The sequence below is a fragment of the Triticum urartu genome, chromosome 5A (genome assembly GCF_056163025.1).
Source record: "Triticum urartu cultivar PI428250 chromosome 5A, HENAU_Tu73, whole genome shotgun sequence".
Lineage (NCBI taxonomy): Eukaryota > Viridiplantae > Streptophyta > Magnoliopsida > Poales > Poaceae > Triticum > Triticum urartu.
In genome coordinates, this window is record NC_141877.1 from 36,670,896 (window position 1) to 36,683,685 (window position 12,790).

General features: G+C 46.4%; 1 protein-coding gene and 1 long non-coding RNA gene across 5 annotated transcripts; one reads left to right on the forward strand and one right to left on the reverse strand.

Moving 5' to 3' along the window:
- The first annotated feature begins 7,267 nt into the window (after positions 1–7,267).
- LOC125507697 (uncharacterized) lies at positions 7,268–8,279 on the forward strand. Of its 4 annotated transcripts, none has more exons than XR_007282936.2 (3): positions 7,268–7,572; positions 7,658–7,757; positions 7,875–8,279. XR_007282936.2 is itself a non-coding variant. In XM_048672182.2 (3 exons), exons 1-3 carry the CDS (start codon positions 7,346–7,348, stop codon positions 7,939–7,941), a joined length of 372 nt encoding a protein of 123 aa, XP_048528139.2. In that variant the 5' UTR covers positions 7,268–7,345; the 3' UTR covers positions 7,942–8,279. The 4 variants fall into 4 exon arrangements, 1 of the variants encoding a protein (XP_048528139.2); XR_007282938.2 differs by having other exon boundaries at positions 7,675–7,757; XR_007282937.2 differs by having other exon boundaries at positions 7,268–7,567.
- Positions 8,280–8,639: 360 nt separating this feature from the next.
- On the reverse strand, positions 8,640–12,358 carry LOC147967788 (uncharacterized). Its single transcript, XR_015603874.1, has 2 exons — positions 11,785–12,358; positions 8,640–9,487 (listed from the first exon to the last, which is right to left on the reverse strand). It is a non-coding gene; the product is annotated as an uncharacterized LOC147967788 (long non-coding RNA).
- Between the last annotated feature and the right edge of the window lie 432 nt (positions 12,359–12,790).

The window sequence follows — 12,790 nt, forward strand, 5'->3', positions numbered from 1 at the left end:
ATAACTCACGAAGGCATGTAAACGAGCTCGGTGCACTCACCATGGTGCAAGTCATGGCAAGGCAAACATACATCCATAAAGAAGGCACAAAATTCTAGCTAGACATGGCAAGAACAATGGCATATCATGCACGGATCAACTATAACAACGCCGGCAAAATCGCAAACGAGTTGACGATCTGCCCAGATTCACCACGAAGCAAAAGTAGAGCTCGATTGACTCAAGATAGGGTGCTCCATAAATTCAAACAAAGACATGGATGGATAGATCATAACATGATTAACAAAACTCCTTTACTGATCATCCTTAAAAGAGGCACGGATTACTAGAAAACAAGCTGAACATATGGCATCATGAACTAAATAATCCCAGACTTAGTGAAAACAACTGTCTCTGAAAACAGATTTCCCGGGTGCCTCACTTTGCAAGCTTGCACAAGTCACCACACACATCCTAAAAATGCACGGGTTGCACCTCTGGAAAGAAGACAAAATGCTTAACAAAACATATGAAGGACTCACAGGCATATCATGCACACATTAATCATGGCAAAAATGACAAAAGTCTAAGATGAACTACCAGATCTGACAATTAACTCACGAAGCCTCCTTCTAACAGCATTTTGGGCATCAATAGGAGCTCAAATGAAAATGATGCAATGGAATGAAATGATGTACTCGTCGAGGCGAACATTTTGATATACTATATGTCCAAATCGGAGCTACGGATGCAAAGTTACGGCCGGTCAAAGTAGGCATAAAAAATTAGGGTTCGGAGGGAAAGTCAACCGAGATTTTTCCAGATCCAGATCTGCACTGTTCACCGGCGCGAAAAACGATGATGGCCGGCGTTGAGGACGGCGGCGGCCCGAGTAGGAGGGGTCGCCGGGCGAGGAGAGGCCGGCGCGCGCCGGCCGGAGCACCGAGGCGCGGCGAGGAGGAGGCGGCGGCCGGGCGGTGAGGCAGCGGTGGACGGCGGCAAGGCGGCGCGGCGAGGTCCGGCCGGCTCTGGGCGGCCGGAGATGGCGGGGCGGCGGCGCCGGCCACCGGGCGCGAGGATGAGGGGCGGCGGAGGCGCGGGTGCCGGGCGGCGGCGGCTCGGGCTCGCGGGGGCCTCCCGCGGGCTCGGGCGGGCCGACGGCGGCGGCGGTGGCGCCTGCCACATGTCAGCACGCGAGAGGGCGGCGGCGGTGTCCGGCCGGGTCGGACAATGTCCGGCGCGGCGCGGGGGCGATTTTAGGGTTTCGTGGGGGGAGGAGAGATCCAAAAATTCGGGGGGTCTATTTATAGGCATAAGTGGAGCTAGGAGAGTCCAAATGAGGTGCGGTTTTCGGCCACGTGATCGTGATCGAACGCTCTAGGACATGGAGCAGAGTTTGGTGGGTTTTGGGCCAAATTGGAGGGGTGTTGGGCTGCAACACACACGAGGCCTTTTCGGTCCCTCAGTTAACCGTTGGAGTATCAAACGAAGTCCAAATGATACGAAACTTGGCAGGCGGTCTACCGGTAGTAAACCAAGGCCGCTTGGCAAGTCTCGGTCCAATCCGAAAATGTTTAATCCCCACACACGAAAGAAAGGTAGAATTAACCACCGGAGGAGAACGAAACGCCGGAATGCAAAACGGACAATGGGGAAAATGCTCGAATGCATGAGATGAACACGTATGCAAATGCAATGCAAATGATGACATGATATGAGATGCATGACAAAGACAACAACACACGAAGACAAAGACCCGAACCCGAGAAAATAAATATAACTTAACGCCGGAAACGGCAAGAGTTGGAGTACAAATTGGGAAAGTTACCTCCGGGGTGTTACAACCCGCCACCGCTGCGCCCTCCGGAATCAAACTACCACAGCCTGCGGCTTCGATCCGCCGCGTACCAAGAAGCATCTCCAAGAAGGCATGCGATGCCGACGACGCTGCTGCCCAGACGAGTCCCAGGGTTTCCCCCGACACGTGGAGGGAAGTGGGGTATGGCTACCACCGACACCCTCCAGGAAGGAATGGTGGCACCCGCCGGTGTCACCGCATCGGAGCCAGACGAACCGGCAAGGATTTCTCCCACACTTCAAACCGCACTACCCAACCGGAGCTGTCCAGCCAAACCACCGCCCAACACCATGCGCCATCATTGTTGCGCCGCAACCCACGTTGTCTCACGGTGAGCACCACCACGAGGCCAAGAAAGACCGGAGAGCAGTGCTAAGCGATGGGAGCAGCAGCACCGAAGCCGAGCGGGAGGGAATCACCTCCACCGTAGTCGTGCGAGAGGCTCGGGCCACCGGCACCGTCGCGGTCGCGGTCCGGACACGGCAGCAGGGCCTACCAGGCCACCCCTGGCCCGGCCAGGCCCGAAACGGGCCCGTTAAGCCCCGCCGGCCACGCTGCAGCAGGCCGGGGTCGTCGCCGCCAGCACCCAGCACCCAGATGTTTGTTATGAAAAAGTTTTGGTACATTTTGACTTTTTCTGAATTTTAAAAAAATTAAATACGTAACCAGGTGTAATTACCACCTTGTTCCAAAGGGTATTTTCCCTTGAAGCTGCCGATACGAACCTCAGAGTCCAAGGAAGAATCCACCAACCATGCGCATCCTCTATAACACTAAGCTCCCTAGAAATGAAGGCATCTCATTCATTTGAGGTCATCAATATAAAATTGGGTCACCGATTTTGACCGGATCAGCAATCTCTCACTTAATTATTTTAATTCACTATGCTCTCTAATTTTAGAGCTCTCTCATTGCATTCTGAAATTCAATTGGATTTGTTCATGATTTCCCCGTATAGTACATGTGATACTTTAGCTCCAATATAGTACATGCAGCCACCACCGTAGAAAATTCCTCCATATAATTATGAGTTGATTAGCAGGCAACACAAAATCATACCGCGAAAGGCCCAGCAAAACACCGTGTTATATGAATAAAAAGTAAAATACACTCCATCGTCTTCCCCACTAACCAAACCAAATACTCACTTCATTCCCAAATATAAGGTATTAGTTTATTAAAAAGTCAAATTTCTTTAACTTTGATCAAGTCTAGAGCCAAAAATATCGACATACATAATATTAGATAAATAAAATATGAAAATTCATTCATTATGAATGAAAAAGCCATATTTGATATTATGGATATTGATATGTTTCTACTGAAATGTGGTCAAACTTACAGAGGTTTGACTTTTCAAAAATATTTTAAAATAGATGAAGTAAATAAATTATAAAAATCCAATAACATCAACGGTACAGCAAAGCGCGCACAACCCTTCTAGTACCATGATGGTGTCCGCCCCAACCACAACTGCTGCACAACCTCCTCTGGCAGTCACCAGTGTACTATGCCTACCTCGCAGCTCTCCTCAGTCTCATACCGGACTTGGCTCTTGGACCAGAACACTGTCGTGGGGTTGAAGTGCCTCACGTCAACATAGATAATTGATGTCTTGACACGCCTTGATCCAAAAGTTTGCACCCACCCATGGGCAATGAATGCAAAACTAGTGAGTTGCTCACTGAAATACTCAACCATATCGTTCCTCTATTGAATACATATCAACCCACTTAAATGTGAAATCGAACATTGTCAATTATAAGAAAATAACATTGATTTTCTCTAGCATGGCACAAAGTCTTGTTAACACTGAACATCATTAATAGAAGGATGTTGACCTCAGGCTGTCCATGAAGAAGCACATAAATGTCAAGCTATTCTCCGATCTTAGCAACTTTGCTAATTTCCTACTTAATGGCACTGGTGTGCTCCTCCTCGGAGATCATGAACTCTTGTCAGTGTTAGAAAAAATATAACTACCAACAAAACAACCATCCTCTTCTTCCCGACATAAGAGCTACACGAATCTGCCAAGAAACTAAAACTCTTGCATTGATCAGTAATGGTGGTTGCAGCCTAATGGGTTTTTATACAGGACTTAAGACAACTACAATTTCATTTAATTAAAAAAAGAACCACATATAAACTAATTACTTTCCTATGGACTGCTCAGAATATAATGGTGATAGTCTGATGCTTACCACTCGCACTCCCGCTTGCCCCACTCAGAACCTGGACTGGCTGGCGGACTAGTATCTGGATGGTTTTCTCTCCACGCTCGCCATGTACACTGTTCAGTTTTGACATGTTCAATGTTCATGCAATTGACTCCGGTAAGAAACATATTTGACTTGCGGTTTTAACTTTTAATAGAAACGAACACCAAAAATAGAATCGTACGGCTAACTGAATTTTCTTGGCACAAACCACATATTTACGTAGCAATAGAGATTCAGATCCAAGTTGTTGCCTTGAACATAATCTTTGATGGGCTCGCACCTCCTGACCATCTACATCTTGACAGAACTTGTTCATAAGGTGGAAAGGTGCAGCTACTTCTGGAATTGAACACTGAACACCTAATGATTTGTGCAATATGAGTCCAGTATTTTGTTGTTTTGTCTGAAGTACAACTTGTGGAATTGCTAAGTTGAACGGCTGGTAACATACCTAACTTGTCATTTCAAAATTCTTGTGATCTTGATCGAAAGGGTAGGTACCAACAAACATCGCAGAAAGGAAGGCTCCACATCCACACATCATCTATTGGCATACAAAGACAAATTAGTAGTGCTTCAGCAAATAAAACATAAAATATATAAACGGTTGCGCCTAAATGCTATGCACCACTCATGACAACAAAAGGTGGATGTAAGATTCAGAAAGCAAGTAAAGCTTTTATGGCCTAAAAAATGAAATAATCAGGCAACATATGGCAGAGTATGCACGAGACAGTTTAAAGCACAAAGAGAATGGATTATACCTTGCGACCATATAGATGAGAAATATATGCCAGAGTCCCAACAGTTGATGTTGGTTCGGAATGATGAACCCATGTGGAAGCCCATTAACATACAGTTGCAACATATACATTTTTCAGTTAACCTTCGGTAATTATTTTGCTGATAGTGGAACCCGGTCCATTGATTGGATCATAAGGAAAAAAGGAAAATATTTTGCTGGGTTCATTCTTGCTCACGATAGTCACGATTCTTCAAAACAAACGTCTGCATTCACATGAGAGCTAAACACTAAAACCCTGTGTATACGCAAATATTTATTTTCTTCTCACGTTCGCCCCAGCTAACCATATCATACTAATGCATATCCATGGTGGCAAGAAGAAACGATATTCATATTAGCAAGGTCATAAATAGACATGCATGTGGTGTCCTTCAACATCTTTAGCCATGTTTCCATCATAACAGGGAATAGAAACATCACCTATGACAGAAACAAGATAGTCCAGGGTTGCCATTTGGGTCGAGTGTTTTTTGGAAGATACACAATGTTAGGAAACTTTGTACACGGATAAAAAGCATCCTTGTGCACATACACTATGTTAGGAAACTTTGTATTCGACGCAGTTAATCTTTTTCACCATCATAGATTTCACCTGTAGCAATATATATCCGAGTGTGCCTGGGAAACAAGAGCTTTCATCACTAATATTGTTCTTCTATAGGTGTAAGTACAGTGTGTTGCTACGGAAGAAAGAAAAGTCAAATCGCAATGACAAACTACATGTTAGAGATAATTGGCTTCGCTCTCTGGCTGTGTTAGGCAAAAGGTTTTGACTGGATTAACAGAGCAGGCTCCTGACATTGTAAAATTAGCCATAAGTAAAAAGGTTAGAAGCCCTCCAATTGATCATTGAAAATCTCTTGTTTGAAGATGTCAAGTCGTCTGTATGTAGAATTCTTGCTCTCTTTCTCCACTCCCAAAATATTACTGCATGCAGACCAAGTTATTGTGGGGATTAATGCTAGCCTTGGTTTCCTCTGATTCAAAGACTCAAACTCTTCAGGATTACCATGCACTTTGGATTCAGAACCAACAAGGCTACATGGAAAATCGCCAACAAGATCCAAACTGAAAGCTTCCCAGCATACCACTGACCACCGCCAAAATTTAACCAATCTTATAATGGAGAGCACAGTTTATTGAGTGAATTGCAAAAAACATCGACATTGAAGGTTAGGATTGCAGAAACCACAATTCTACTGTTTTTTGCCAAAAACCACTAATTCCGAGGCTAATTTTTTGCATAAAACACTAGCCAATGGCTTAGGTCGTTTTGAGCATGATTATGACAGGTGGGCCCCGCTGTACAGGGTGATATGGCAAACAAAAAAATTAATTACATCCTGATATAATTTTCTTTCGCAAGAAGACCCCTGAAAAAAAGCAATAGGGTCCTCCGTGCTCTTCATCTTCCACTGGTCCGGTGGTGGACGCCGGCGGCCACTCCCTCCCCGTGCGCGGCCGGCGCATATGCTGCTAGCTCCGGCGGCGAGGCACAGGGGAGGTCCGGCATGGTCGGGGACGGGCAGGACGGCTCGATTGCCTGGCTGGCGGAGGCGAGGCAGTGGTCGGGTTCAAGCATCAGGGTTCGCTGGGCGGACCGTCAACGGCGGCGGTGGCTCGATTCCCGGCCGGATCCCGCCGGAACCGGTGCGGGTCGACACGACGAGGCTGGGGAGTGGCTGGTTTGGGCGTGAAGGTCCCTGGGTTGGTGGCGCCGGCTCCTTGTCCAGTCAACAACGGGGGCGGCGACGAGCACGACTGGAGTACGCCTGTGGAGGAAGGGTGCACGACGACAGCGGTGGGTGTCTCTGCGACGACGGACGGCGCCGGTTCCGGCTGCCAAGCTGGCCTCGACCCGCACGCCGGCGAGCTCGAGCGCGCCGGCTCCTTGATCCAGTCAACGACGGGGCAGCACGGCGACGACGGGGATTGGAGTGCGCTGGTGGAGCCAGGGTGTACGTCGACCGCGGTGGGTGGCTCTGCGGCGACGGACGGCGCCGGTTCCGGCTGCCACGGCGGCCTCGGCCCGCACACTGGCGAGCTCGAGCGCGCCGGCTGCGGAGGCCGTTGCTGCTCTGTGTCGCGAAGTCGCGATTCCCTCCTCTTTCTTTTTTCTTTTATGAAAGAGGTAATTACAGCAATGATGCCTAAACTTGTCATCAATGTTCAGTTTGGTGCATGAACTTGAAGAATACGCTGATTTAGTGTAAAAACTTGGTTCTTTGATGCAAATACGGTTCGAATCATGTTTGCATACGTCCACGCTGCTGACTAGGATGCCAACGTGGTCGTGGGACCCAATGTCAGCGAGTGCCATCGCGCACAGAGGCGTGTGGCCGCGCGGCTGGGTGAAATATTACGAAAACCCCCTTCGTTCTGTTTATTTTTTGCACATAAGCCGTGAACCTCGATCCCCTTTCCACCGCGGCGGCGCGCTCAAGTAGGCAAATAAAAAGGACGGCGGTGAGGGCCTCCTTCATGACCATGTTCTTCACCAGGCACACCGGTTGCGCAGCCGGCACGCCCTACGCCCTGCCGCGGTGCTCGAGGCATGCCGCGTTGAAGCCGTCCGTGCTCAGCGCCAGTGCGTCCAGGAGCATGTCCGCCGGCTGCCACAGCTCGTCCGCCGGCTTGTGCAGCGGCAGCACGTGCGCCTTTGCCCACGGCTCCAGTTGCTGCAGTACCTCCAGCCTCTACGAGGTAAGGTACCTCCTCCGTTCCTCCTCATCCTCCCGCCGCTCGGCCATTGGTCCTCCTCTGCTACTCACATGCTCCTACACCTGTCTCAAGGGCGATTTGTGTGGTAGTGTGGGCACAGAGATGCGCCTGCTCGAGGTGTATGCAATGAAGGTGTGACACAGGGTCATGGTTTTTGGTGTGACAGTATGAGGTAACATTGGATCTGAATTCAGGAGGTCCTCTTAATTTTGTGGTTTGTGATAATTTGAGTAGATCACATCAGTTATTACTGGAGCCTCTTATTAGTGTGTGAATTGTTTATTAACAGGATGAGAGAACTTGTGGTTATGCCAAATGGATCGACAAACCATGGCAGGGAAGGGAGAGAAGTGTGATTGCTAATCTTGCTAGCAAGAAAGAGGTTCTGGAGAAGAAGCTGAAGGAGAAAGATGGTGACATAGAAGCTGTGAAGGAGAAGCAGAGAATGGAGAAGAGAATGATTGCAATGGAGATCAGTTGCTATCCAGAGATAGGATGATAATGTTGTGCTATATTAATGTATTTTGGTTTAGTCGCAATCATGTTTGCAATGGCTGGCAGGTCCTGATGCATTTTGTTTTAATGTATTTTGGTTTAGTTGAGACAAAATTAGTATTTTGATGAACTTAATGAGATTTACTACTGAAATGCTTGGTCTGTGTATTGAAAGAAAATGGCAATTCGAGATGTTTTGTTTCCTGTACTGCAGTTTCAGATTAATGTCAATTTCATGTACAACAATCTCCTGTACCGAATCAATCTCCTGTATCAAATTGAAATTATTGTTCCATGTACCTGTACATCAAACATGATTGAATCAAATGATTCATGTACTACAGTAGTATATCATAACTAAATTTTTACAGCACCAATTGATATTCAGTGCCAAATTTTGACAACAATTGTGTGAACATCATAGCTAAAATTTGACAGCAACACAATGATATTCGGTGCAAAAATTTTAAATTTTGATAGCAAGAAAGTGATATTCAGTGCCAAATTTTGACAACATTTTTGTGGTCATCACAACTAAAGTTTGACAGCAAGACAGTGATATTCAGTACCAAATTATTGACCGCAACACTATAAATAGGTCTAGTACATAACATGACAGCCAAATACTTAAGTTCAAGGTACATCACATCCAAATGTTCATTACATTAATAATAACAAGTCTGGTAATCAAAATAGTCCTCTAAGCAAAAGATCAAGTTCATTGATGAACTTTGGTGCATTTTCATCAAGTTCAGACATGAATGGTCAGCTAGCTCTGCTTCATAGTCACATGATGTATCCTTCTCTCTGTGATCATCCACTTCTTTATCTATGTTTGTCTCGAACAAATCATCGTCCCCATCTCTATATCAAAGTCACTATCATAGAAATCCTCATCAGTCTCTGAATCTGCTGTTGCTGCGTCTACTCCACCTTCCTCCTCTATTTCTTCATCACCACAACCTGATGATGATCCTTCCCCAAATAACCTCCTTCCCCTCCTATCATTTGGCACACTTCTTTCCTCATCTTGGATATTTTTATCATTTAGCATAATGTCATCTCTCATAACTCTGTTAAGTGTCTCTCCATGGTCTACAATCAGCAACAAATTCTTGTGCTCTGTAGTTGCTGCTATCATTGCAAGGATGTCGGCAGCACACTTTATCTCTCTTAGTCCATCACTCAATGTCTTTCCCGGCTGACACCAAAACACATCAAGCTTTACACTCTTTCTGTCATACCCTAGCTGCTGTAGAAAATCATCAATCCATAAAATGGACCAAGTATCACTGTCACAGTTGTTAAACCAGTCAACTTCATAATCCTTGTATGTGTTGTTGCTGTCAGTTCCACAAAAGAAGCCTCTGCGGTGAATCTGAACTCAGAAAAGACCATCAAAAGCACCTGCAATGCAAAGAAGAAGTAATTAGTTCACTCTTACCTCAGCTTACAACACACAATTTAGTAAACAAAACAAAATTCAGTTAACTCTGAATGATGTTAACTTTAGTTAATAATTCATTTAGCATCAGTAAATATGGATAAATAAGTGGTAAGAACACTATCTTAACAGCATAGAATTCACTTCATAAAACACTTGCAGTAAACAACCCAAAATTGATAAAACAAACAAATTATTGGCAGAGAGTCTCCCGCTGTGTTGGTACGATAGACTCACACACGCACACAGGTTGCTCGGTGGAATTTCTGGAATAAACAAGGAAGATCTAGCAGAGTAAGAAACAGAGCACACATACACACGAGCAACCTTTGGTACGAATGCCTTCCGCTTTTTTCTGCCTACCAACTAATGGTTAGGGTCTGGGCAGGAAGAGATTCAGCTCGTCTATCAGGATGATTTTATGCCCCATGTCAATGAATGAAAGTCCGTTCTTTCGCAGATAATGAAAAAGAAAAAAGTGCCACAGGATGGATGGCTGTCATGGGGAGGAAGAGGTTCCTAGTGGTTCAGACGAGTTCTTGTCTTTACAGAGCAGAGTAGGGACATCTGAAGGCTGAGTGGCTCTGCAGCTATGAGCTACGGGTGTGATAAATTAAGGTAAGGCTCAATTGCATAATGCACACCAAAGATCTCTGTAAGCATATGCCAGGAGTTAATCTTCCATCATATAAAGAATGTGTACCAAAGATTTGAAGGCAACATCATATACGGGTGTGTATGTCTGCTCTGTTTCTTACAAAATTGTCCAGGCAACAAATGCCCTTTGCTTGCTGGCTGCTTACAGAAACTCACCCAACAAGTACTGACTAGCTTACACTATGCACGTACATACATGGTCACTGATCAAAATTGAGTGTGTACCTACTAGTCAAAATTCAGTTAAGCAAGTGTCAAAAAATTCAGTTAAGCGTCCAACATTCAGTTAAGCATCTGTCAAAAAGTTCAGGAATGCTACTGCCATCAAGTTTAGTAATGCTACTGTTAAATTTTCAGTATACCTACTTCATATTTCTAATAAGATCAAATCGACCATCCTCTATGTCATCAAATCTGCATTTTTTTGTCCATCACAAATACCAAAAAAGAGGTGCCTTTCTAACCCACGCATTACCTAAGAACAAACATCAGTTTCAAATCCTAAAGTGTCATCGCGCATTAGGGGAATAACCTAAACACAACTAAGAATCATCACAGCAGCACCATGACATACAGATCCTAGTTCCTGTCGCGCCATACATACATTTAAAACCCTACAGAAACCAGGAGACAGAGGGGCAGAGGAGACGACGCAATTCTCACCATATGGAGGAGCTGCATCGCCGAGAGCTCGCCGACGAGGCGCCGCCATTCGCGCCCGCGACGATCAATGGTGCCGTCACGATCCACCCAGGCGGCGGCACCGAACGATCGAACTAGGAGAGAGACGACGAGAAGAGCCCGGGGCAGATCATGACACAGGCGGGATGTTAGGATATGGGCAGGCTGCTGTGTCCCACCGGCTCAGGGGCTTATGTGCGAAAAATAAACAGATCAAAGGGGGTTTCTGTGATATTTCACCCAGCCGCGTGGCCACATGCCTCTGTGCGTGATGGCAGTCGCTGACATTGGGTCCCGCAGCCACGCTGGCATCTAGTCAGCAGCGCGGACGTGTGAAAACGTGATTCGGACTGTATTTGCACCAGAAAGCCAAGTTTTTGCACCAAATCGGTGTATTCTTCAAATTCGTGCACTAAAGTGAACATTGGTAGCAAGTTTAGACACCATTGATGTAATTACCTCTTTATGAAAAGATGATTTTATCTTTCTTATGCCCATTTACAGTTTAGTCTATGATGTTCTATCTATTTTGTGATCTGTTATGTCCTGCCACGTCACCCTGTCCATCGGGACCCACTTGTCATAATCGTGCTCAAAACGACCTAAGCCATCGACTAGTGTTTTTTGCAAAAAATTAGCCTCGAAATTAGTGATTTTTGGCACAAAACTGTAGAATTATGGTTTCTGCAACCCTAGCCTTCAATGTCGATGTTTTCTGCAATTCACTCCAGTTTATTAGTGGAGTGGATTTGGATGTGCCACTGATGCGTGAACCGCACAGTCACAATCACTACCAATAGTTGTTGCCATTCTACAGGGAACAAGTAAGAGAGCAATCATGTGAACAAGCAGGAGATCGAGCAATCATGTGAACAAGCATGGGAGCAATCGCGTAAGGTAGGAGCCTATGATCGTTACTTACTTTTGATGCCATCAGCTTGCTCCCTAACCATTGTGGCCCTCGCCACCGCGTCATGCATCATCTCGAACCCGCGCCTCTCCAGAACTTCTCCGTGTCAAACTGAAGGCTTCACAACGGTCAACGGGCCACCTGCAAGCCGTCGATGGTGGTGGCGTACGTTGATGTCTTCTCGTTTGCCATTGTCGCCGCATGCAGCACCAAAAGATGGGTCGGCGCCGCCATCAGATGGGCTCAGTAAGGGGATCAGCCCAGGCTGTTGCTGTGGCAGAGACGAGCAGATCGTACAAGGGCGGCGTGCATGGGCTGCGCGACGGCGACCGGGACGAGCGTCAGACGGCGATGGAGATGGATAGTTCATCGGGGCAGACGACTGTGAGGGCGAGGACGGCGGCGGGGGGATTTTTCTCATGAGATCGAGAGGAGGGATCGGGAGCCAGAGGTGGGCGAGACTGGGGATGTGGGACGTGGGACGGAAGTGGATCGTGGTTTTTTTTTTTTTGCTAAATCGCGTGAAGGAAGGCTGCGAGGGAACGTGGGCTGCTCCTGCGATCTTTTCTAGCGCGCGGTCGTACGAGGGAAGATAGAACCGTCACGACGTTTGATCCTGCTTTAATAGCAGAGATGTATAGAGTTTAACCGTGATTGATTCTTTCATATAAGGTCATTACTAAATAACTTGTCCCCGCATGAAAAGTTGTGACCCGTTCAGTTTTTTTTCCATTGTATGGGAAATTAGGCAAAAATAAACCAATGAGAGGGGGGTGGAAGGGGGACGGAAAAAAATCAACGAAAGTGGTGGGACGAAAATAAACCGTGGATGCTATTCACCAACTCAGACTTTTGGAGTAGAGGTTGGGCTTTTGCGTCACTGACACATGCATAATTTTAACCGAATTTTCATACTAATTTATATTTATATCCTGGATGCTTGTAGCCAGTCGGAGGTTGTGCGTGGATGGATACCCGAAAGGCCGGCCACTGGTAGTGGGGTTAGGACATGATCATG